Here is a 26,501-nt window from a genome sequence, read left to right as displayed (position 1 = left end):
GGCTTGGTTGGTACGAGGGCGGTTTCGAAACATCCACCGTACTGCCACAGCGGATCCCTTACCGAATGCGATACAACCATCACACCGTTTTTTTTTCATATATAGTTGGGTCAAGATGACATGAAGCACAGAGAGTTCCGCAAGCGGTTGCGCTCGAAGCGGCGCGGTAGAGCGTAGCGGTTGGGATCGTGTAAGGATACTCGCTACCGCCTCCTATCTCTGCAGTTCGCCATGGTCCCACTTCGATTCCAACCGCTGTCTCCACCGCACCGTTCTGAGCGCTCAGCCGCTTACGCAACTGTTCGTGCTTCATATCGTTCTGACTCGACTGTATTCCTACTTTATTCTTTTTTTTTTTTGAAAGCAATTTTTCTTGTCTGTTCATCCAGTTACAAATGTGTTCCGGTCATAAATGTACAGCGTTTTCTAAGGAGATTCGTATGGCTGACTGGTTATTGTTCTTATCCTTCTAGACTCACCAATATTCTACTTTTTTCTTTTCCACTATTCTCTGTTTTTTTTTTTACCTGGAAATTTCAGTGCACTATCTGTACTCGAAAGGTTGATGTTCATATTAACATAAGGAATTGAAATGAACTGAAATGAGCATGTTGCGTTTGTAAAAAAATCATACCCTCCAAATATGGGACCACTTCTCATTTGATCAAAATTGTCATCGCATCGCCATTATTATGCGCACACATTGAAAGCTGCTATCGAGAAAAAAAGTAATATCATATCTTTCTACTCATCAAGTAATTCATCTTATACGCCAGTAACATCCAATATACTAAAAAAAAGTCCTCTTGGGGAACATCGAAGTAAAGTCCGACATTGATTGAGATACTCAACCCAGTTAAGAATGGAGCTCCCTCCTCACTCTCCCTCCAAACTCTAGAAAGCTAAAATATCGAATTTTGGTCGTTTTGTATCTAATCCACTTCAACAAAAGCAGAAAAGACTGGTGCAGGATAGCACTTCTGTTGCACTTTATCTTCACGATAGCCGAACAATTAAGAAATGTCGGAACAATGCTCCAAAAATATCATTTATTAGTTTCTAACACATCACATCACGCTGTCTTCATAGATATCCGCAGAAAGATCGCATAAAACTCAATTTAAAAGAGTCATTGCCTTTACATACACATAACGTAGCAAAGCTGCCGAACAGCCAAAGACTGGGGCTGGGCGCAAGGATTTTGAAGCAAAACAGCAAACAACATTGTACAGAGTATAGATGGATAACAAGTATTAGGAAGAGAACCGCAACGATAATTTTTTCTTAGCTTTGGAAGAGCGCGTGAACGAATTGTTCGTAGTCGAGGCCACCTTGGATGGAACGACCAGAAATAGCATCCGTGTATGGCTTCATCCTCTTGATACAATACTCGGCTTGCTCTGTGGTGAGGTTCTGAAACAGAAAAAAAGTAAAAGTACTGAACTGCCACAGCGGAAAAGTGACATTCATAACCGAAGCCCCCTATTTTCTGAAATTTCAGCTAAAGAAAATGAAAACAAAGCAAACATACCGCGTAAAGCTCTTCGGCAGTGACATATGGACGGAATTCTTTGGATAGTGCACGGAAAGCCATCTCGATCTCCTCTGATGACTGGATATTTTCGGTTTCCTTGCTAATCATGAACGCCATGTAATCTTGTAGCGTCACATAACCGTCACGATTCGGATCAACAATATCCAGGATACGGTTGAACTCTGGCTCCGGCTGGCCCTCATCCACCATCGGAAGATCGTAGCCGAGCGCTCGAAGACAGCTCTTGAATTGTTGGTGATCCAAACGTCCACATTTCTCCTGGAAACAAAAGGTGACATAGTCGGATGTGGAATTTTCCAACACAAAAAAATGAATAAATATGAAACTCCGCACACCTTGTCGAAGTGCTTGAACATCATCGAGAATTCGCGCAGTGCCTCTTCCGTGACGCCTGATTGATTGCGTGCTTGTATCTGCTGTTCCAAGTTATGCTGCATTCGCATTGCCAAGTGATCCAGTTGATCCCAAGCTTGGGCTAATCCTACAGTCGAGTGCTCAGTGTACCTTAAAATACAAATCATCCAGTCGTCTAATCGAAATCCAACTTACAGCAAAATGCAGCGACAGCAGCTTGAATCTCGGAGAAAACGAAAACAGCTCCGCCCACCTATTATCCAGAATCAAATTCCTCTCTAACATCGCGCCCTGTTCCTCAATCTTTCGCAATTGTGTTTTGTTCGCTCGAATTTCACCAGCCTTTCGTTTGAGCACTTCTAACTGCTCCTCTAGGGAACCACTGGCTTCCATCATTTCCTGAAACAAAAACAACCATTCGACTTCATTGTGCAATCTTGAGAAATCGATCAACTCGAAGGAGAAAACTGATTCCATCTAAGACGTTTTTCCTCGTACCTGCCGGGTTTGCGTCAACCAGTTGTGGAATACATTGGCGAGTTTGGCGAAATCTCGACGCAATCGGTCATTCTCCTCTTGACGGGCGTTCTCCTTTTGCAGCTCAACTTCACGATCCTACAGAAAGTACCGTTCTGATTTTCAAGAATAAAGACTCAAATGCTGCCTAACCTTACCTTGATTATTCTCTGCAGGTTACGCCACGTATCCTCGAGTGCGTCCATAGTGAACCAGGTGTACGGATTAGGACCAACATTGAATGACTTGATTTGTCTATCTAGAGCCTGCAGCTGTCGGAAGTCCTCTTCAGCGGAGCTCAATGAGCGCTGCAAGGAAACTATTTATAAAAAATGTTTAAGTACTCCTAAAAGCCTCGAGTATCACCTGGAATTCAGCATGAGCTTCTCGGAGAGCTCGAATTTCCTCTAATGAATTGCACCTAACGGGATCTGTCAAGTCTTCCTCTGCATTCTCGAACCATGAATTGAAGGTAGAGGCTTTCTTGGCGAATGCCAAGTACAGTTCCTGAGATAAAACACTTTAATCTCCTTCGAGGTGAATTACCTTGTTTGTATCTCTTTACCTCAATTTGTTTATACTGCTCCTGCATTTTCAGTAGTTTCTGACGACGCCCTTCAGAATGGGCAAGAAGTTGTTGCCATCGTGTTATCACATTGGCGTGACGTTTCTGGATGGCCGGGGATTGATGATGGTTGCTGCTCACAAGTTGATCTTTTAGCTCGGTAATTCTGGAAAACAATTTTTTGCAAAGTCTGCATCTGAGCATTAGGAACTTTCCGAAGAATCTATTCACCTTTGAATTCCCTCATGCTCGAAAGCATTCAGTCCAGCATCGAAAGCTTCCTGTTTGGTCAAGAGAATCTGTACTGAAGACAGATCCCTACCGTAGTCGTCAGACCGAACCTGTTGTTCCTTCTCAGCTAGAAAAAGTGTAAAATGTGAACCGCCATGATGACCACAAGAAAAGGCATGCAGCTTACCAATCCAGCTTTCGACTACATCGCATTTCCACATAAACTGCAAGTAGGCGGAGTTGTCGCGAAGTTTCTGGAGGCGTCGTCCGGCCATATCCTGAATTTCGCGCAGACGGTTCAGGAGCTGGTCACAGCGGTCTTTGATGCGAGGGCCGTGGTGGTTGCCGGAGTCGATAAGCTGTAAAACATGTTGCCTAACCCCTGGATATTAAAAGAAACCAAAAAGTATATTACTAGGTAGTACTGTAACGCTGTAAAAACATCTGTCACCTGTTGACCCTGGCGAATCAAATCATCGACACGTTGTTTATGGAGTTGTAGGTCCACTTCGAATGTATCGTGCTTTTTAAGAAGTCCTTGTACACCAGCCATGTTATCACCATAGTTATCAGATCCTATAATTGCAATTAGAAATAACACAAATATAATCGAATATGAATTACCAGCGGATTACCAAGGATTTGCTGCTTTTCGTTCATCCAGGCTTCTTCTTCCTCAATCTTACCAAGGAATTCCTGGAAGTCCTCGGACTCGTTCAACTTTTGGTGGCTAAAACAAACAATATAACCTCTTCGATTTAATAACACCGCAAATTTATAGCCTTCTCTGCTCACCGGCTACCAGTTAAGTCGCGGATTTGTCCCCAGCTGCGTTCCAGATCAGCCATTCTTCTCTGGATCTCATCGCCAGCGATTCCAGTCGAACGCAACAATTCCTCACCCTTCTGGCGAACTTGGGACACCTATGACAGTTACACACTTATGAACATTGTAGAATCCTACAATGGCAAGAAAACAAAACATACAAGAGGCTCATGGCTAGCAAGTTCGGTATCCAGACGGCGGTGTTTTCGGCGAAGATTTTGTACTCCAGGCAGATCACGACCATAGTCATCAGATGACACAAGAAGTTTCTTCTCTCTGAAGAAATCGTGCAAACGTCAGTCCGGAAACAACTGAAGGAAAGAAACAAGAATAGTATTCCCCTTACTTGATCCATGACTCCTCATCATCAATGTCACGGAAGAATTGGTGAACATTCAAGGCTTTGTTTAGCTTATCGCGGCGATCGTTAGCCATTTCCTTCACACGCTCATAGCGATCGGCGATAACCTGTAGGAATTGATAGATTGCTAACGTTTGCGCTTCCGGAAAGGTAGTAGTTACATTCATGTTCTGTACCTTACGACGTTCAGCAATTTGTTGCCCAGCGAACTGATCTCTCTCCAGAAGTGAGTCAGCTTGTTGGTTCATCTCTTGCACACGATCCTGGTGGGCCATGATATCGGCCTCCAAAAGTTGGTGTTTTTTGAGCAGATTTTCAATAGAAGCCAGGTCCTGCAATCCCAAGGCGCAATGAGAGAATGGTTCCAAAGATTTTGGAATGATCTGAACATAACCTACTTTTCCATAGTCATCAGACTGTAAGAGAATTTCCACTTCACCGAGCCAGAATTCTAGATCCTTGACAGCAGCCATGAAGCTCTTTTGCTTGTTCGCCTCTTTGAGTCTGAAAAGGTTGTCATATGAAAACAGAAAGTAACAAAGGAAAACGGATGACGTTCCCAGAATCTAACCTGTAACTCTTCTCTGTGGTAGTTTTTACGAGCAGCTCCCACTGATCATTCAATGCCTTCAGGCGAGCGCTGACTGCATCTTCGCCTCCGGCGCACTTTGCTCCATCAATGAGATTCTGTCCAGCGGTAATCAAAGTAGCAATACGGTCGGCATTAGCAGCCAACTCAGCCTCGAACGCTTGTTGCTTCTGATGCTTTTGTTGGATGTTAGTCGGATCACGGTAATTCTCCTCTTGAGCAACCTAAAAGATGATTAGCGCCGAAATTCTAATTTAACAGAGAAAGCACAAATTGAGTTCAGTTTTACGCGAAAAATTACAGAATCACGAAATGTTAGATCTTCGTTAAGCATTACCTGGAACTTCTCGGCGATCCAGTTCTCAATCTCATCAGCGTCACGACTGAATTGCTGCAGTGTCTGGCTTTCTCCGAGTTTGCTTCTCTTCTCAATCAGAGCAGCCTTCAGACGCTCCCATCTGAAAGAATCTCTCTCCCATTAAATACCCTCTTTTCTCCAAAAAGGTCTAATTTCCTCACCTGTCTAGGATCATGTCACGCTTACGTGCGACCGCATCCTTGTCGTAATGGTTGCTGTTGATGAGTTGATTAGCGAATTGCTTAAGAAAATGTGGTAAACGGCAAAAGTTGTACATTACACTCAGCATACTGCAATATTATATCCTATAATTATATACCTGCAAACCAGCAATTTTCTCTTGCTGGCTGTTGATGGCCTTGTCGAAATCTTCGTGCTTCTTGATCAGCGACTCCACATTGTCACCAGTTGGATCTTCTTGGGCAAGGAAGTTTTCACGTGCGGACATCCATGTGTCAGCCTTAACGATGATAGTGATAACAGTAAAAGGTGATAGTAACAGAGATGAAGCATAAAAAAAGCAATCAGTGACAATAGACACACAATAACCAACGCTACCTGTTCACAATCTCTGTAGAACAACTGTAGCTCAAGACACTGATCAAGAACATTGCGACGAGCAACCCAGGCATCCTCAAGTCCTTGGCGGGCAGCATTCACCTAAAACAGCATTTCTTAAGACGAATTTAGTATTAATAACTGAGATTAGATGAGCAAATACTCACGTCGCTCAAGCGCTTAGCAATGTCTTCACTTGCATAATGATTATTGTTCAGAAGTTGGTTTCCGAACTGCTCAAAAGCGTGGAAGGTTGCGGCGCGCGAGTCGATCTCTGTACGATATTCCTGGTGTCTTTCCAGCAAGGCTTCAGCACCTAGAAACAGACCACAATCACTCCAGTGAGCTCCGTTGCAACCAGACACCGGGTGAACTTACCAGTAACATCATTTGCAAGCTCCTGGCTGCTTACTAGCTGGTTCATGGCCGAGATCCATTGCATGAGATCACGATAATCAGACAAGAAACGCTGATAGTCGTACGAGTCAAGAAGTTTCTCCTTGCGGTTGTTCGCCTTGGCTGTAAGCCTGTTCCATTGCTCATTGAGCTCACGTTGCAGATCATAGATTTGCTCAGCGGCTTCAGGATGACTTTGGCGAAGACGATTTGCCTAAAACAGGAAATATTACCCACTACTTTCTTTCTAACAATGAAACATAAAGAAAAACGACTGCACCTTCTCATCCAGACTCTTGATCTTGTCGCCCAGTGCAGCCAGGTCCCTCTCAACACCTTCATGTTTGCGTTGGAGAGCTTGCACAGAGCGGAGATCCCGTCCGAAATCGTCCGAATCCAGCGCATCGTCCTTCTCCTGGATCCAATCTCTGGTCTCATCTACGTCACGGTGGAACCTCTGTACTTCGTGAGCAGAGCCGAGTTGCTGCTCACGCTGTTCCGTTTGCTCTTCGAGTGCGCGCCATCTGCAAACGACTCCATTTATTAATTATCACTAGGAAAAAGAAAAAAAACAACAATTATGATCCTGGAAAACACACATACCTAGCATTGAGATCTTCAATTTGCTGGCGAATGCGTACGGCAGTCTCTGTCTGTCCAACGGATGTGAGGGCAGTAGCTGTAATAAGGTGTTCTTTTTTTGAATGACTCTACCTTACTGTTATAGCGATCATTCTGCTATAAGTCTTCATAAAACAATTCCTAAACCACTTACCAATCTGATTCATTTCCTGGAGACGAACCTCATTGGCTTTAAGGTCACCCTTAAAGTCGTCGAACTTCTTCTGCAACACCTCCACCTGCTCAAGATCAGTACCGATCTCTTGCTGAGCCGCAACAGCCTCCTGAAGATTAGATACTTATATACGTAATCAAATTAATATCACCCACTGCGTTCTCAACCTCAACCAATAAACCAGCGCCCGCGAGGTTAAAAAAATGCTTCGATCCTCAGGGGAAAAAGGCTCACAATCAGCTCACATCACGATTGGTACTGACAAATTACCACACATAGTTTTCGTAAAAATTACACAACATTTGAGTGAATTGCATTCACAATGCAACAAATAGCGCAACAGGAGCGGACAGAAATAATCACAAACGAAACACACATCACTTGGTACAAATTTTGATGATAATCGAATATTTCGATGAAAAAAGCGAGTGTTCGCTGACAAACACCAACAAAGAATAGTGTAATCAAACTTACTTCCGCCATGTACGTCTGAACATCATGGAAAACAAAAGGATAACTTAATTGCAACGGTGCAAAACATCAAATGTTACAAAAATGTGCAATGAAGACCAACGATCGTTTTTAAGGGGTGAGATCCTCTCACTCAAACATAAAAAATTCAACTAACATGCGACCATTCTACGTTTCTTTTCTCTTCATTTAGTTGGTTGTGAATAAGATGAAAATACGAGAAAAGGAAGTGTCGTAACAAAGGATTGTCAGAAAAACAAAAGACATACCCTGCTCTTGATCCATTCAGCCAGATCATTGGCTTCTCTGAGAAGTTGGTATCCTTTGCAGGCTTCCTCGAGTTTCCTAAAAGAAAGTTTGATTGCTAACGATGATTTTGAAACGAAGTTCAGTAACCGACCTCTTGCGAGTTTCACCTAGCATCATTAGCTTTTGATACTTATCCTCAATTTCATTCTGCTTCCCTCCAATAGAGTTCACCTGAAATTATATTTTCCTCTCATTTTTGTTAAGGGTGCTAATGCAAGGATACAATCACCTGTTGCTGACTATGCTGATGAGCAGTTCCAGGTTCAATACGCTTCACATAAGCAGCCGGTACAAAACCTTGGCGGTCGTTCACCTCGACCTAAGAGAAATATCAGAACTAAGAGAACATAGTGTCGCCTTGATACTTAGTTAGCCTCACACACAGTTCAATGAGCGACTACGGTATTCAGAAGGCGGAGCGTAAGCCAGAAGTTGTCAATAGCGTTGTCAAAATCTAATATGAACTTAGATTACCTTCCACCAATCCTTATTCGATGCATTTAGCAGGGTCAACACGTCACCCTTCTTCATCGATACTTCCCTGGGTGATTTTTCCTGGTAATCATAGAGGGCCAGAACACAATCACGACCTGAACGAGATCAGATAACATATTCAGCCTTTCCTCAAAAGAATGGAAAAGCGCTCACCAAGCTGTCCAACAGGCTGCTCCTGGTATTTGCACTGGGCAGCTTGCTTTCTCAGGTCATCAATGGTTCCTTTAAAAGCATCAAGGTCGGACATAAGAGCACGATGCTTCTTCAGAAGAGCCTATAACACGAAAGTTAGCAACAGGGCCGCAACCTAAACAGCATGCAGGACTAACCTCAGCTGAATCTTCGTCTTTTCCATAGTCGGTTGAACCAACAACTGGCTCCTTTTCAGCCATCCACGACTCAGCTTCGTTAGCATCAGCAAGATATTGGTGAGCTTGGAGCGAATCATCCAATTCAAGACGGCGTTTCTCAGCCTTCGTCTTAAGGATTCTCCAGTTATCACGGAGCTGAGCGAGCTTATCGCGAATTTCCGGAGCAAGGAAATGACCCTAGAACAACACTTGTTTACTACTACCAACACCAATCAAATGCGTTTATTCTTCCACCTGCTGGATCATATCCTCGGCTGCTTTGCAAACCGCATCAATTTGGCTCTCATGATTCGCGATCTCAGCAATCAGAGCTTGCTGTTTCTTGATGAGATTCTGGACACCAATAAGGTCACGACCGCGATTAGTGGAGCCAGCCACCTGAAGCCAAACCACTAAAGATTCACCGTGACAGAAACTAACGGAGAACCATAGTCTCCAACCAACTAGGCATACACAACAATCTCATACCTGCTCTTTCTCTCTTATCCACGCCAGTTCATCCTCGATGTCTCTGAAGAGTTGATTACCTTGGAGAGATTCACCCAGCTTGTTCTTGCGTTTCTCAAGAGGATCGCGCAAGTTCTGTAACATTCACGTTACGAAAGCGAGTAAAACTGGATGGCAGAGAATTGATGCACCCTAACAACTGACCATGAATCTTGTTTGCAAAGCTTCCTGTTTGCGAAGAATAACTGGAGCGTTAAAGTGCTCCTCATCAGCAAACTTCTTGGCCTAAAAGTGCATGAAAAAGTTTACATGACGGATCTGGATAAAACTGTGTACTACAGACAGAGAACTCACCAATCCACCAATTCCATCGACGCGGTCTTGATGAGCCAGATAGTCACTTTCAAGCAGCGCAATTTTCTTTTGCAAGTTCTGGACGGAAACAAGATCTTTCCCATAATCCTCCGAGGCAACTTGACCTTCCAGCTCGCTCAGCCACAGCTCCACATCCTCAATGTTACGATTGAACTGCTGCTCATCGCCAGCTTCGCGAAGTTTTGCTCCCTTCTTGTTGGTCGCGTCGACTAGTTCGTTCCATAGTTCATCAACATCCTGCAGACGGCGGCGCACATCATCAGCTTCTGGATGGCCGCTTTCTATTATTTGTGCACCAGTGTCGTTGATCTCATCCAGACGATTGCGATTTGCCTTGAGCTCTTGCTCGAAGTTTGTGTGCTTCTGTAGTTTTCCACGAATGTTGGTTGGATCAAGGTATGAGTCATCCTTAGCTGTTTTCAGCTTCTCCTTGATCCAACTCTCCATCTCGTCGCAGTCACTAAATTATGGGTCTTCACATCTCAGGTTGTTAATTCTCTAATATGAGGGACTCACCGATTGAATGTTTGCTTCTTGTAGTTCTCATGAAGTTGGCGTGCACGGTCAGCAGCCCGATCCATAAGACGACGACGACGATCTAGCAGTGCATGACGTCTTCTTGACACGTCGTCGGCTGCATAGTGTTGACCCTAAAAGTATCAAAACTTTGATTGCTTAATACTATGCCTCGTTAACCTCACAGCGATACATCGATCCTAAGGACTCGCCTGTATCAGCTTCGTGGCGAACTCATCCAAAGCATTGATTTTCTCTTCCTGTGCAGCCAAGGATTTCTCGAAATCTTGATGCTTTTTGATGAGCGATTCAACTGCATCGAGAGAATCTCCAAGGTCCTGGTTTGCAAGGAAGGCTTCCTGAAAGGGAATGCAATAAAGCCGACATGCTTCATATCCACAAGTGGTAAGTACTCAGTAACTGTCAAGAGAACAGTTCCGAGGTGCATAAGCTTTGGACCAGAAAGATAAGATGTAGAGGAAATGTCTCGCCGATGTCCTCGTTGATGTATTCATTGGACTTCCTACTACCTCTACTTTCGAAACACAACACTGCTAGCGAGAAACTTCCTATCTTTTCATCAGAAGGGAAGAAGTATGAAATCGTTAAGAAGAGGTGAAACGGAAAGCGAACGCGGCACCACTAACCCGGTGCGAACCGAAAATCCCAAAATCCTATCTACCACAGTATCGTCAGTCAGGGAACGTACGCAGCCAAAATTGATCTGTTGCTCGGGCGCGTTAACTTATTTTAAGTGGAGCGTGAAAAGACAGAAGTTTCATCGCTAATTCCAATTTAGAGGTCAGAATTTGCTGACAACCTCTCCGTATCACAACATCTTGTCCTCCGTGAGTTGCGCGCAAATAATACTGTTTTTAACTGTTTTTAATTGGGTGATAGGCCAAATATTGACGGGCCTGGACCGGATGTAACGCGGAGATGGCGGATTTTCGAATGATCTGTATTGACTACGATAAGAATCTTTTACACATACCTGCTTGTTCATCCATGTTTCAGCTTGTTCCGTATCACGATAAAATAGTTGAAGGTCCATACATTGCTCGTAAAGAATACGTCTCTCTTCCCATAGAGCAAGCAGAGCAGCTTTTTCGTAGGCTAAGTGTTCCAATTTTTGACGAACCTGAAAAAACTTCAATAGCATAAGTAATAAATGTTGAAGTCATTGATATTAGCCCACTTCATCACTTTCCGGAATTCCCATATCCAAGAGACCTTGTCCAGAAACAGCAGTTTGGTTGAAACTGTCTTCTCTGGCATCAATTTCTCCTTTGTGTTCCTGATGACTTTCGAGAAGTGCTTCAGCTCCAGCAACATCTTTTGCTAGCTCATCCGCAGAAATTACAGCTTTCATGTCATTGATCCAAGAACATAGATCCCTGTAGTCAGCAAGGAAACGGTGCAGTTGCAGACTACGATCCAAGCCTTCCTTTCTCGCTTGGGCCTTTCTCTTCAAAGCATTCCACTGTCCTTTTGCTTCGCGCATTTTGGCATCAATGGCGTCGGCTCGATCCGGGTGAGTTTCGGACAATCGAGCAGACTCCTGAAATAAGCTGCTCGTTGCTTTCAATCTATTTTCAGTCGAGGGTAAATTGTCCAACCTTCTCTAACTGCTGCATTTTCCCTTCCAAAGCAGCCAGATCTCGTTCAGTACCTTCATGCTTTCGTTGCAGAGCTTGAACATTATTGAGATCACGGCCGTAGTCATCACTTGACAAGGTAGCATCCTGAAAGAAAAAATAAAATTTGCTGGAACAAGTACCGACATAGTTTGAAGACAAACGGAGCGCTCCTTTACCTTTTCAGCGATCCATGCAAGCGTCTCGTCGGCATCACGGTTGAAACGTTGCACCTGATGTGCTCCAAAGAGGGACTCCTTCCTAGTTGCAGCAAGGGTATTTAGACGATGCCATGCTTCGTTTACTTCATCCCGTTTCTGGACAAGTAACATTCACAGATGAACAGATTCTCCTACAACCATCATAACTAATGACAGCTACACTTACCTTGTAAATCTGATCATGTTCGGTATGCCCATCCTCGACCAGTTTATCCGCAGCCTGATTGATCTCATTAATACGGTAGTGATGATTTCCAAGTTCTTTCAGAAAATCCTCAAATTTACGCTGAAGCACTTCTACGTGCTCCAAATCCATACCCATATCTTCGGCAGTAACATAAGCTTCCTGAAGTTCAGTGGATATAAGCCGAAGTAAACACAAAGAGCACATTTTCGTTACGTACTTTGTCTCTAATCCAGTAAAGCACTTCATCGCATTGTCGAATAAACTGGAGCAGTTTAAGTGCCTGTTGCAGCTTAATACCCTTGTCTTTCAGCTTGAAGAAAAGCTTGTCCCAAAGTGCATGAAGTTCTTCGAGGCGTTTCTGGAAGCTTCTCATTTTTAGCTGCTTTATAAATTTTTCCAAGAACCGTTTGTAGCCGAAAATACCTTGATGACTTCACTAGCAAAATGTCCATGCGCAATCATACCATTTCCCGTCTTGTCCAAATTGCTGATGGTTTTTGCATGTGCCTGTACCTCTGCCTCGAAAGCTTCATGCTTCTGGATTTTGGCCTAGAAATAAGAAAATATTTGAAAACAACCCCTCCTTTTCCTTTTTCCAAAACGAGCTATCCAATCGACGAGGGATAGAGCCAGAGACAGATTGGTGGTGTGTAAATATTGACGATTGTCTGCATATGAGGACAGATATCGTACGACGATTGAATTTGATTGCAAAACGTGCTCTAATTTCGGAATCATTATAAATCAAACGCCAAACTCGTACAAATCATCTTGAATCTTTTCTCTAATACCATTAAAAGCACTTTAAGACGCTCTTTTTCATTAAAAAATATCATATTTCGTTAGTGTTTTGTAGCGGAATATAATCACTCCAGACACGAAGGACATCTTCAAGCAACATCATTACGTAACAAAAACGTTGGAGTTATGAAGGGATTTCTCCGGAAGTCGAGAAGTATCCTAGGAAATCACGCCACCACCTGAACGACTGATTTCAGTAAAAATCCTACGGTAGCCTAGATTATTTTCCTGTGTCCGTTGCTGTGATAAAGGGCCGTGAAGTGTATAATACCCACAGAGGAATCATTTATCATTGCCTACCTTTATTAGTCATTTTGACACAATTCTTCCCGAAGCCTTACTTGTAATGGTATTTAGATGGAAAGAGCCAAGTTTTCCCTTTTATTCGATGCCAATTTAACTAGACTAAATAGATAATAGATGTTAGGAATATTTCCTGAAAATGAAACAGACTATATGTTTTCTAGATAATTTAGAAAAAGGTGGATAGGAGGCAGAAGATTAGATGTATTAGCATAAAAGCATTGATAATGGAAACTTTCAGCCAGGAAAAAAATCCATTTCCTCTATGATTACCGTTCTTCCCATAACAAATTAAGGTCAACGTAAATGACAACCTCATTCAACCAATTCAATTAGCCTTTATTATCATCCTACCAGTCCCGACCAACAAAAGCACAGTAACCGAGCTAAAATCTATATGTCTATTCTATCTCGTGAAGGAACAATTTGCAAAAAAAAAGTATTCCTGAACCCATCTGTTAATTTAGGATGGCTCATGGTGGATAATTGAATTCTTTGATAATTGCTAATTCTTTCTATGATGAACTTAAACTAAACCAATAGATTCCATGATTCCGCAAACAAGCAATCTCTCATTCATTTTACCTTTTCTTTCGTGATCAGAAGAAGTAGCAGAAAGATTGCTACAAGGACACCATTAGAAAGTCTCGCTTTTATTTGACATCGAAATATGCACGAAAACTGGTTATGGATAATTCTATGCAACTGTTCGAACAACGGAACATCGGGAATAACCTTTTCCCGCCGTTCCTCTTCAGTTTTTGTATAAATCAATAGTTCTTAGAAACTAAGCAAATAGCATTCAATAGATGGATAGCCGGGAGAAAGAAATTCCATCCTCCCTTTTGTCCTTGTGTTCTTTATCAGCTCACCGGACTCGTTGCTATTTTATATACGTTTTATTTTTGACATTACGCACTGCACTGGTAACAGAAAATCCCTTCCCGAATATTCGCGCACGGATCATATTCGTTCACAACCGAATATAATCTCCCGAGGTGTAAATCCTTACACGGAAACACCGCCAACGCCGGGAGAAAACCGATCGGAATGCATCGTTATCGGTCGCCTACGATGAGATTCCATCGCTCGTACACGCCACTTAGAGCAAACAATTCAATTGAGTAACCGCTGAACGATATTATGCATTTCCTTCATCGTGAATCATTTAAGATGGAACATTCCAGACGAAACAGGCTGAATTCCCATAGTTATTGCCGGGTTCCAGCAGATAAGAGCCAGATGGGTCCCCGGGCGATGCTACTCGATTCTTGCTCGCTTCAAAACGGAAGCGTCAGCGATGCAGGGGGGCATGTTTGGATTAACAATCTAATAAACAAGCATGCAGAAGGAAACGAGTGACCAATAACGGGAAGAAGGTGGCACGACAAGAGAACCAAAGGTACCGACTAGACACAATCAATGTACTTAAAATGAAGAATACTTAGCCGGGAAAAAGCAAGTGTTGAAAAAAATCCTAAAGATCCCCACAAGATTGAAAATATAAGAATTCTATGTTCAGAAGATAGATGAGTGGCGTAGTTAAGTATGGTGGAGCATACCAAATGTGCCATATTCATGTCCATTCTAAAACTGGATTGTGTATCCTACCAAAAACTGAAAGCACAAAAGAGAAAGGTGAGATTAAAAAGAAGTGATCGCTGAAAATCTTTCGCTTCTCTCTTATATCTTTTAATCTAATCCCAGCGAAAGTTTCCAAAATTCCGAAAGAAATTTGATTCCCCTTAGAACAATCCTGGTTAACCCGGAATTCCAGTTCCTTTAGGAGACTATCCCTTCCTGCGAAAAAGTTAGCTACACATGCGTGAGATAACCAGTAAGATAGCATCAATCCCGTCGCTCCCCTGATCAGCTCTAGTCAATGGCATTGACCCCCACTCTAACCTGATCCCTCCGCGTTCAGCCCTGAAACTCGATCGACGCACTATACACTTAGAGCGAATCTGAACACACTCACTTGGAGATTGGTAGGATCTTTGAATGACTCCTCCTGAGCCGTCTGTAGTTTTTCGAGAATCCAGATTTCAAGTTCGTCTGCATCTCTGAAAAGAAAGAAAAAATTTGCCTAACAACTTGGATCAGAAGAAGAAACGAGAATCATCGCATACCGTTTGAAGTACTGGTACTGTCGTGCCTCTTCGAGGCGGTCTCTCTTATTCTTTGCATGCTCTTTGAACTGCGCATAATGTCCAAGTACTTCTTGACGTCGATGCTAAATTAGAATATCTTCTTTTCCGGTCAATTATCATTATATCATTCGTCTATGTCCCTTAATACGAATGACAGCAATCACACTAGTCATCGAGGACTTCAGTCTCCCAAACTCAGACACTCCGCTAAAATCAATAACGCCAGAATAAAGCGACCAGCCGACACTCGGCCTCCTCTTCAATCGGCCTACCGGATGCGACACTTTTGGAGTTCGGAGGGAATTATGGAAAAGAATCAAGCCAACAAAGAGAGAGGGAATAGTTTTTAAAAACATTAGAAATGAGTAGACAAACAAAACGAATGAAATGAAATAATAATTACCTGTATATCCTCCGCAGTCTCTAGAATCTTGATTTCGGTTGGAGGTGGAACTTCAAGCACGGGCTCCGGAGGGGCTCCGTCATCAGACATGGCTAAAACGATCCAAAATTACTGTTGTGAATCTCTGTGTAAGAATAATAAACGCCGTCGAACATTTCAAACGAACTAGTGACAAAACGTTGTACACATTACCACTATATACACAAAAAAAAACGTGTCAGAAAGTGAGTATGATATCGAAATGCGAAACTACGTAGGCACATTTGATGAGTAACTTCGTAAGCGTATGATTATACACGAGCCGGGGGCGAAAATGAGCGTGGGGTTGGCGTTTCGAGGAACGCGTACGGAGTTTTTCAAGTAACGCACAATTACAGATGGTGCGCAATAACTAATTCGAATATGCAGACTGGACTTTTTGACATTATTGCACTTATAAAAGGGAGAGATATTGCAAAAATGTAACGAAAACTGACACATGTGCTCAACAGAGCATGCAATGGCGAACGATGACACATACATGCACGGGCACACGTACGAAAAACGTAGTGTTTGCGTTTCGGCATGTGATAACAAACTTAGACTCAATGAAGGGCAAGAGAAAATCGTGCTAGGAAAAAATGGACAGATGAGATAGAGAAGCTGTGGAGAACTAGCTCAGGATTGATGAAAATCGGGACAGGAAATTATATGAGTTCGACAAATCAAACAATTTCTAATCATAACGCGATTTGAAAAGAAGATGTGAAATATCTACACGTGCTTCCACAGCAAATCCTATAAAAGCATACGGACCAGGGACAAACTACACAATGGATGGTGGATTGCGTGTCTCACTGGTCCATAATTTGGCGTCGTTTCGTAAGAGCATGGATGCTCACGTCAACAAATATGTCTACTAGTTGAATGAAAAGTCTACTTGAAAATAGAAATGTATATGTAAGCATGACAAGAAATACCATCTAGGTAATAGGAACACTTAAATTCCCGTTCGATAAAGCATCTGGAAAGTGGAGAGTGAAGGAAAAAAAGAATGAGTCACAATGAAACCCGATTTAGACTGGTGGTGAATGTATTAGTGAATGTGAAATGATAGAAGAGGAACACAATCAACGAAAAAAATAAGTTTGTTCAAACAATAGGGAACTCCTACAGAACATCCTGTATAACACTGGAAACGCGTGAACAATCTCCATTCTATTCCCTTTTTTATTCCCATTCTGAATCAAGAGAAAACATTTGTGAAGTGAGATCGTCATTCCTTTCTTTCTAAGGCACGACCAAATTGAAAAGTCACAACATCGAGTTATGATACAAAAAATAAATGTTTCACTAGATGTGGAACAAAACCTGTTCAAAAAAACTAATATGGAATTCCGGAAAATGCAGAATCTACAAGCAATGGCGTATTTTAACAAGAGTTAGACACATTCTTAAAAGAAAACTATCTTAGTGTGGTTATCAAAGCATAATTAATCACGGTAAATCACACAGTAAATGAGGGTTTCTAGGAAAACATTTGGCTAACTGACTTAAACGACTTTTTTAAACTTCCACAACTTTCTCCTTCACTTACGTTTCCCACTTGGCACTTTTTTCAATACAAAAGGTGAATAAGAACAAGTAGATGTCAGATAAGAAGAAAAATCTTATGATAAGAATAATTACAGGGAGGAACTTTCTTATTTGCAGACCAAGTATTCAAATGTCAGTAACAATTGCTCTATTACTGTTCGTACAGTCAGAGTTGTGCAGACAAAAAGGAAAAAGAGAAAATACAGAGGAAACTTCTGTAAATGACACCGGATCTTCACTGAATTTCTAGGAATTTACAGGCAGACTCGACAGAGTAACGAAACAAAAGACGCGAGAGGTTACAGTGAAAGCTTCGTTGAATGAAGACTTTCCCCATCACTGCAATTAGTTTCCAGGAATATACAACTAAATAATCATTCAAGATGACTCATTAACTAAGAATTTGCACTATAAAAAGCTGTCACAACTCGAAATCTGACCAATATTCGCAGGCTGTACACAAAATATCGAGGGCGGGCGGGGACAGCGCAGTGAGGGTGCAACCGCTCAACGTAGAGATCATGCGTGGAGTGGAGTGCGGCAGACGTTCGGCGCGATACGATCGATATCGCGCGACAAGGGCACGCCGCACGTCGCAAAACGAGCAAATAAATGCGATCGCGAGCGCGACAATGTCTCGAGAACGTCTCTGGAACGTGTGTGTGTGTGTGTGTGTGCGTGGCGACAATGACGTTGTTGAACAGCTGCACTCAGCTACTCAGGTCCACACTCCAAACGCAAACTTTTGAAATACGATCTTTGTAGATGGTGACTTGCAAGATTTTGGAAACCTCATTCACACGGTGTAACTGGGTTATATAAAGTTCTTTGTTGACCGTACTGTTTTTTTTCTAGGAATTACGTCCTCCAGGGAATCGTGTAAAACCTACTTTTATTTGTATTTAAAGAAAAAAAGAACTACTCGTTCCTAACGTTCTGACAGCTTACTTTTAACGTTGCTGTCATCTGGAGCGATCAGCACATTATGTCTGCAACTCAGTGCGCCCTCAGTTACATTTGATGCATTTCTAATGCGCTATTAATTTATTGAATACTTTCCAGAAGTTCATTTAAAAGGGTTAAAGGGGTAATTTGAAAAGGGTTAAAGGGGTAATTTGAGGAACTCAGACGATATCAAAAGATTAAGCTGTATTAATGTTGACTCAAGAACATTGATCTCCGCAAGAACAATGCAAACATGGAATTCAGGGAACCTCCAGGGAATCGCGTCCTCCGGGGTCCCCCCCAAAACAACTACACTCTACCCCGTCCTTCACTTCTACACTTCATTTTCATGTGATCTTATAAGTGATGTATTCATTTTATCAAATTAAGGCACCAATTTTTGTTTCATATAGTTTTACATCGAAGGAATTTCTTTTCATTCTTTTCAACGTCTGGCGCTTTAAAGTCGCTGACTCCTCATCAATTATCTTCGGTAAATAAACTAAACATAGGTAGCAAGGTTAATAAAACGTCTCAATGAGGGATACACTCGAGGTTTCCTCGTATATTACAGCTAAACATGTTCGAATACGAAAAAAAAAGAATCTGAGTTCCTTCCTTCGTATCTGCAGGCGTAAAGACTAATTAATCTTGAATTGTCTGGAAGAAACGTTACATATGTTCGTTTTGAAGTGAACGACTGTGAGTATGTCAACAATGAGTCATAAGTTTAAAAACCTGATACCGTAAACCACGTTAAACAGCGAATATACGCTCAAATTACAATAAGAACTTGCAGCATATGCTGATTAAAGTTGATGATTCATTTCCAATATAGTAAATGGCATTACAATGAAAAGAAACTGACGAAAGAGGCTGTCACGTGAAACTCATCAGACTTCCACCAATACCGCAGAAACCCGATTATAAAACTGCAGACTTTCCATTGGTATCAGTAACACAAAGATAAAGCAATAATCCAGAAAGTACGAAAACGACAATAACAATAAACCAGGCGAAAACTTAACAAATTAACGTAACAGCATTAGAACTCTCTAGGAAACCAAAACATATATTCAAAACAACAATATCATAAATAACAAAGTCTGAAGCAACAATTGAATAAAATGTTATCTAACACTACAATAAGGGACTTTTCTCAAGTAGAACCTAAGCTGCGATTAGACGATCTGCGAAATATAGATAACAATAAATCTCCCATAAATAAAACTACTCAGAAAAGAATCAACGATGCTGGACTACTCGTACTCCTTGGTATACGGCTTGAACCAATCGAATTTAATGTAATGAGGAACATTGCTGTCAGAAGCAACTACTGCTATCAGCAAGTTTTTCTTCACCTGCAAAAAAATGTGAACTTAAAAACTTCAAACAATGAATAACTAAAAACCGAGTTCAAAGGAATGAGGTATTAACGTTTCCTAATAACGAACAATTAGTCGTCTTATTAGATAGATCATCCGCAACACTTCGCTGTCGAATTGACAGCCATCACAAATCAATCTCTGTCAAAGAGCGCAATAAATCATTTATCTTTCCTCCTAAAATTGAAGTTCCATAAAAATATTAGCTCATTTTGCTCTCTAATTCTGCAGTTTGATCTGACCTCACTACTTTCATCATTGTATCCTAGATCTTACTTCCTTCCTTTTTGATATAAGCTTATCACCTCAATTCCAAAAAAAAAACACTTTTTCAGCACAATTATGTTGAATTCTGCTACAATATATGTAGAAATTTGACCGTAGAAATACGAGTAGAATTAGAAGTAAAGAAAATAGGTTCACCTGAGTTGCCACACGCATTAACGAAATAATGTTCAGTGGTAGCAAGCTCTGATCGTCCAAAATGTATTCGCAAAGAAACTTTGCATGAACTGTTCCCGGAAGTCCTTCAACAAGGTACATCTTCACATTCACTTCAGAAATAATAACAAGAATTTTACCTTCGTATACCAACCAAGCGGAACCGAATTGTTCTCCACTTGTTAGATAGTATCCTTTACGCCATAAGTCATGGTAAACTAATTCTCTGGCTCGAAAATCCCTTGTGCTTGGAACTGGTACTTCTAAGTCGTCGAACCAGCGATAATAGTTCATGTCAGACTCTACTGAAAAGAAAATATCAAACAAGAGAAGAGAATCTTTGCAAGAAAAAAAAAACGAACTTTTGAGAAATTTGATGAACTCCTGGTCATTCCCACAACTCTCCGCCTTCCGAAGTTCTTTAATCACTTCAATGATTTCTTCCGGGGAGGCATCGATGCCAGCCATGTCGTTTTTTGACACCTGCACTAAGGGCATCAATTTTTAAACAATGGACGGAATCACTGATCGAAAATACCCTCAATTCCTTAGCTGTTGCTTCACTGCTTAATTTACTTCTTTTCAAAGCTTTTGCCTTTCGACCAACTACTATCAGCCGAGCACGTTCTTCTTCTCCCTTAACATGACATAAGAGCACAAAAAACAATCTAAATATGGGAAAGATTCACCTCCGCAGGGTTTACAGACTCTGTGAAATTAGGAACCGAGGGAAGGAAAGCCCGATCTGAAGACTGCAACGGTTCCCGAACCCGAGCAAAGCCTTAACACTGCTTTCAAATTTCTCTTTAGGGTGACCATATACAAAAAATTGTAGTACCGTACTGGACAAGAAGAGTTACTTGTTCAGGAGCAACAATATAAGGCGGTTCTTCTCCAGAACTCATTGCGGAGACCACAATCATACGTATTTCATTTCGTAACCGAGACGCATCTGGATAAAAACAAACGATTGAAGATTTAAGATCCGTTGAAGATCCAACAATCAATCGATCAGTAACATATATATGAAATACGGTCATATTAATTATCCATCTCGCTGTTACATTCATTTCCAGCTGGTTGGCAGACGATAATTGTTATGAGTTCCGGTTCTTGTTCACCAAACGAACTTCAAAATGTCTAAGAAGACACTCAAATGAAGAAGAATGATCGTTTCTGCATCTTGAAAAAATGTCTTCTTGAAAAATGTTCAAGAAGTTATAGTCAGAATAGTGATACTACGTTTGTCTATTTCAATGAAAAGTAGAAGAAACATAAAATGAAATAATTCTATTCCGATCAGAATGCTATTGAGCAATCTGCCTATGTGATCAACGATGAAGGATCCTTCACATGACTAATCCTAACCCAGCGTATCCTAGAAGGAAAGATAGGTCAGAAAGTACGGAATATATTCGTTTTCCAGTAACAATTACATATTCTTTGAGCGTAACTATAAAGTAAGTGTAGTTTTCTAATTCGTCGTATTTCTAGTAGGTATAGATGGGCCTCCAAATTGTTTGTCAAGAAAAGATACAGCTACAAACGCTAATGACAACCATACCTTCACTAGAAAAAAGGAAAAAAGTTCCGTTGATGTAGTCGACAGTGATATAGTAGTCCGAAACTGCAGAAGTCTCGGAATCCAATGCATTTTGTGTCGGAATGGTGAAAATAGGAGAAACTAGCGCTTACACGCTGGTTTATCGACCAACCCTAGTGAAGCGATTTTCTTTTTCATCACTTTTACCTAGTGAATAAAAATCACGAGGAAATATCCTTAAAGTATATCTGCCAACTAAAAATACGGCATTGTTTTCAGAGGAACCTGGAGAAAACAAATTTATTGGCGTAAACAGCGCATGAACTGAACAATGGAATAGGAGCTTGCACCGTTTCTGGGAATCACAACACGAACCATGAGCACTGACATTCACTATGCAAGATAAAATTGTACATATATATGCAGAATTATAATTTAATTACACCTTGTTCGAAGAACACCTATTTACTATCAATCGACTTCATCTCATTGGCGCTTAATCTGAGAGCCATCCCCATCGCTTTCAGGATGTTCTTCTTGGCTGAAGAGTTATTCGACTGAATGAATTGAACAAAAATGTTGCGTAAGTACTCCATTTCTCCGCCGGTAGAAAGGAGAGAAAGTTTGTCTAAATAAAATAACTGGAGTGACAACGAGAGACCAATCTCAATCAAACCCTCAATCAATATCTGCTTCGCCAAGAAAAAAAAACCTCCAACTTCTACACTTACTCTGTAACTTTGTAATTTCTTCGTTCATTGCTTCAGTCTTCCTGTGATGTTCAAGTTCTTTAACAAGCGCTGCTTGCTCAATTTCCCGGAGGCGATAGTCGAGTTGATGTGAAACATTCCTGGAACAAAAGCGACACTCACCGAAGAGCTACAAAAACAGTAAAAATATGCGCATGAGAAACTCAACCGCACCGCACCTCATTTCCTGGATTTCCCTATCCTTCTTCAACAATTCTTCTTCATAGAAAATATTTCTAGACTCATTTGCCATGGGAATAGGGATTCCACTTCCGTCTAAACGAACAACAATTAAACCAGAGAATAGACGTGAGGTTTTGGGAAAAGAACTGGGAACGAGGTCACATACCTGTGCCTGCATCCACACTACTCACTGAAATTGCATCTAAACTCTTCCTTGAGCCTGAAAAGCGATATCTCGCATATAACCATAAATTTATTTCAATGAAAAGAAAAAATGGATTAAAAATGTGCAGAACTTACCAGTGCTATATCTTCTATCTGCATAACGTTTATGTTCGCTGGATCTTCTCTTGGATACGATTAACTTGCCGGATTGAGACGGATCTGCTGGGGCATTCATCTGTTCGCTTCGAAGTGTGACCAGAATTGATCTGGGATAAGAAATTTTTAAAGGGTTCGAACATACTAATCACATCCTTTTACGCAAGGAAACAGCAGCTTACAAAAAAAAAACCATTCTTTTTTAGACGCCTTTACAATACTAAATTGACATAGTTAGTTTACGCAATAGAAAAGCGGAATATTTTTCAATGACAATCAACCTAGCAGCTTCCAGCTCTTTTTCTTTTTCTGCAACGACGTCAATGGTACGGGTACGCTGCTTCTGCATTTCGGTTTCCATTTCAGAAACTAAACGGGGACAACGAACATGTTAGTTGTTTTGCAGCAAGGAAAAAAAACGAGAAACTAACTCCTATTATTCATTTCTCGTCTCATTTCCGTTACAAGTCGGCCTTCTCGCTGTTCTAGTTCAGAAATCCTCGCATTAAGATCACGCGCAGACTGAAAGGGGAAATGTACGGATAATTAGTCGAGAAGACCGCAAAACTTCCTCAGCAAAATCAGTAGAAAGGCAAAGGCGAAAAAGTTAAAATTTTGTGCAACAACAGCTACAAATACAACTATTTCACCTGTGATAAACAAGAATAAATAAAGGAAATTAGAACGTCTTTAGAGACAACTGGTAGACAGTGTATTCAAGATTCAAACGATAAAATATATAAAACTAAAGTTTGTGAAAAGGAAGAGTGGAAACAATCGTCGTCCAACAAATTATCAAATAAGTTGATGTCACGATAAAACAGTTTACAAGCAATAGAGAATAAGAAAAATGGAAAAATTACTCTGTAAAGCTGTTCTCACCTTTTCGTAAGCAGCTCTATCCTTAGCATGTACAGCCAACAACTTCAGAATTTTGTTTTGAAACTGCTCTGCGACAAGACGGACTTCTTTCGAATTACCAGTATTATCAGTTTCTTGCTAAAATATTGTGCTATGGACGAAAACAAAAGAACAGTACGAAAAAGAAAACCAACAGCATTGTTAGCAGTCAGCAAATCTAGACGATATTTGCATTGACCATACTCATCCTTTAAAATTTGGAGCTCATGTTCAAGCTTCTTCTTCTCCGGATCTGGCCCAAGGAGAGCTACACAAAAACTTCAAGGTAATCACTGGATTACACAGCAATGTTATGTTAGCGACTAACGCACCATGCAGATCGTAACCTGGATTTCTTTCGCGAATTTCCGCGATTGCAGATTTTAAGGTACTCACTACATCCTCGTCATCAAACGCTTTTTCTAAACTCATTTGACGATTGCGCACTTCGACCAATTCCTACAAATGTATAGCAAATAAAGAGGTATCGACTATCGAGAAACTATTTCTTACCTCAACAAGAGCAGCTTTTTCTTCCTCTGAATGCAGTAAAGCATCATAGGCTTCTGATCGAGCTTCCTCACTCCTGGCTACTGTGGCCAAGAGGTTCATTGTTTTCTCTTCCAATTCGGCAATCTTTGAGGAGGCCTTTTCCTGCTCTTCAATCTGGGTGGAGTGTTTCGCTTTTGTTACTGCATCGCGCAATTCTCGTTCGTGATCAATCTAGAATTAAAAAGAGGGTGACATATTCGTAAAACATAGTAAATGAACTATGCATATCAAATAGAAGTCACAACTTATTGAAAAATGTCATAAAATCGATCTGTTGTTACACCACATGCAGAATCGATAACCTATTAGAATTTGATGAATAAAAAGACACAGCTTATTCATATACTTTCCTTTAAAAAAAAAGTAAGTGTTAAAAATGGAAAAAACCTAGTATTCTATACTTAGAAAAGCACGATTTAGCAAAAAAAAAGTCATATCCAGGAATGAGGACGAAGTAAACCCCAGCAAGTCAAAAAGACCAAAAGTTCCACATCAATCAATGCAAACAACGGTCAATATTCAAGGATTTCATTCTCAAATTCTTTCTACACCGAGTATCCGTTGGAGCAAATTGTTACTTATAAACAAAAACATGTAAGAATGAGAGAAAATACCTTCAAATTAGCCATCTCATCTTTAAGAATTTGAATGGAAGGTACATGATAAGCCTTCTCAGTGAGTTCTTTGACCTCCTTCGTTAAGGAAGAGACCTGCCGAAGAAGTTCTGCTTCACGTGTTTTGAGCTGGTTGAGAGCTTCGTCCTTCTGGGTAATTCTCTTGGAGAGAACAGCACTCTAAACCCAAAAGATTATGAATGTGAACAAAACAAGAACAGATTTAGACAACTCGAACATAAACAGCAGATCACCTTCAGACCTAAACAATATTCGAAAGAGGAATCTACCTCCTTAGCTCCAGCTTCGAATGACTGGTGTTCCTTGGCAAATCTTGACTGCATTTCAGCCAGTACTTTACCGTGTTCAACCAGTTCACGTTCACGGTCTAACTCTATTTGCTTTAGCTTCATTTGTAAACTCTAGACGACAACAAAGATAAGAGTAAACAAGATTTTCTCCTAAAAAAGCCAAGCAAATAAAAAAGGAAAGAAATACCTTGATAGTTCTTTCAGCGTTCGAATTATTTTCAGCGCTCTTTTTCAGCTGCTCTTTTAGAGATGCATTTTCATTCTGAATATTTGAATTCGATAAATTCTACAAATAGCTAGTTAACGAGGTTTTTTTTTCACCAAAACTTACAAGTAGTATCCTTTTATCATTCTGAAAAGCAGCTTCTTTCCTTGAATTTTCTCGTGTAAGGGTAGCAATTGCGCTTTTCAAGTTTTCAACCGTACCCTAAAGCCCAATAACCATAAAGATAAAAGTAGGATTCTCGAGAAAGTCCACGTGAAATCACCATACCTCATCAGAGGTTGAGGAAGAACTTTGTTCATCTTTGTCCTGAGGTGAAAGCGCGTTTAGAGCCTTTTGCAAGGCAGTTTTTTCAGCTTCTAAGCTTTTGTATGCCCGTACAACATCTAAAATAAGTACTCTTTCAAAAAAAAAGAAGTTTCAAGAAAAAAGGTACGATTACAAATATGTGAAATTACCTTTCAGTTTTTTCTCGTAAAGTTTAAGCTGTTCATGTTGTGATTCTAGTGTCTTCTGTAGTTCTCGAACATTCATAAGTATAATTACCAGTAATTTAGTCTAGAATTAACTGAAATAAGACGCACATAGAGCTACCTATCTAGGAAATTACGGGAAAAAAACAAGGAGTAAACAAGCTTATACCGACCCAAAATAATACACAAACGATCTAAACTGACATTAGTGACGAAAGTCGATAGCATACATGCTAATTATCCTAAACACGTGTACGTATGCGTTCTATTTCAAACTACATGAACAATCAATAAGGCACAAAAATTTGCCGAACTCGAGAAATTTGCTTTTGAATTCCCCCGCTACCCTGAGTCGTGTCTGGACCTTCGCTGAAATCGGCGGTAATCGGAGAATCATGAATCGTGAGGTGTACAGCACAAAATGATACATTTTTTTGACCATCTGATTTGTATCATCATTCTTTGGGAATGTGGCAGCAGGTTCCATAAAAAGAGG

At 40.9% G+C, this 26,501-nt stretch overlaps 2 protein-coding genes across 4 annotated transcripts; both read right to left on the bottom strand.

Annotated features, from left to right (window-relative positions):
- Positions 1–1,284: 1,284 nt before the first annotated feature.
- On the bottom strand, positions 1,285–15,880 carry RB195_021348 (uncharacterized protein; the record flags this gene model as incomplete). Its single annotated transcript, XM_064208044.1, has 49 exons — positions 1,285–1,413; positions 1,532–1,813; positions 1,891–2,059; positions 2,163–2,308; positions 2,408–2,524; positions 2,584–2,733; positions 2,792–2,932; positions 2,991–3,156; positions 3,222–3,348; positions 3,409–3,580; positions 3,673–3,797; positions 3,857–3,951; positions 4,017–4,144; positions 4,208–4,322; positions 4,393–4,514; positions 4,584–4,739; positions 4,806–4,911; positions 4,979–5,220; positions 5,334–5,454; positions 5,516–5,595; positions 5,674–5,814; positions 5,913–6,014; positions 6,080–6,228; positions 6,291–6,522; positions 6,589–6,832; positions 6,912–6,987; positions 7,084–7,213; positions 7,845–7,920; positions 7,976–8,055; positions 8,114–8,203; positions 8,359–8,474; positions 8,533–8,653; positions 8,709–8,927; positions 8,985–9,128; positions 9,219–9,332; positions 9,402–9,482; positions 9,552–10,032; positions 10,089–10,222; positions 10,301–10,447; positions 11,083–11,229; positions 11,287–11,649; positions 11,708–11,833; positions 11,905–12,042; positions 12,113–12,292; positions 12,351–12,491; positions 12,557–12,682; positions 15,216–15,300; positions 15,367–15,470; positions 15,791–15,880. 49 exons carry the CDS (start codon positions 15,878–15,880, stop codon positions 1,285–1,287), a joined length of 7,266 nt encoding a protein of 2,421 aa, XP_064063925.1.
- A 3,689-nt stretch (positions 15,881–19,569) lies between these two features.
- Positions 19,570–26,066, bottom strand: RB195_021347 (uncharacterized protein; the record flags this gene model as incomplete). Of its 3 annotated transcripts, XM_064208043.1 has the most annotated exons (25): positions 19,570–19,671; positions 20,119–20,222; positions 20,277–20,441; positions 20,499–20,619; positions 20,675–20,773; positions 20,826–20,917; positions 20,975–21,088; positions 21,701–21,763; positions 22,149–22,307; positions 22,411–22,529; positions 22,608–22,704; positions 22,778–22,831; positions 22,912–23,042; positions 23,214–23,301; positions 23,364–23,454; positions 23,815–23,931; positions 23,988–24,100; positions 24,165–24,291; positions 24,346–24,555; positions 24,999–25,178; positions 25,289–25,420; positions 25,497–25,571; positions 25,641–25,736; positions 25,803–25,918; positions 25,991–26,066. In XM_064208043.1, the coding sequence occupies 25 exons, from the start codon at positions 26,064–26,066 to the stop codon at positions 19,570–19,572; spliced, it is 2,841 nt and encodes a 946-aa protein (XP_064063923.1). The 3 variants fall into 3 exon arrangements, with proteins under 3 accessions (XP_064063923.1, XP_064063924.1, XP_013297431.2); XM_013441977.2 differs by lacking the exons at positions 19,570–19,671; positions 20,119–20,222; positions 20,277–20,441; ... (3 more) ...; positions 20,975–21,088; positions 21,701–21,763 and having other exon boundaries at positions 22,141–22,307; XM_064208042.1 differs by lacking the exons at positions 22,149–22,307; positions 22,411–22,529; positions 22,608–22,704; ... (12 more) ...; positions 25,803–25,918; positions 25,991–26,066 and adding an exon at positions 21,832–21,877.
- Between the last annotated feature and the right edge of the window lie 435 nt (positions 26,067–26,501).

This window comes from Necator americanus, chromosome X, assembly GCF_031761385.1.
Source record: "Necator americanus strain Aroian chromosome X, whole genome shotgun sequence".
Lineage (NCBI taxonomy): Eukaryota > Metazoa > Nematoda > Chromadorea > Rhabditida > Ancylostomatidae > Necator > Necator americanus.
The sequence above is the reverse complement of the archived record's forward strand: the minus strand, read 5'-3'. Positions and strand labels throughout refer to the sequence as shown.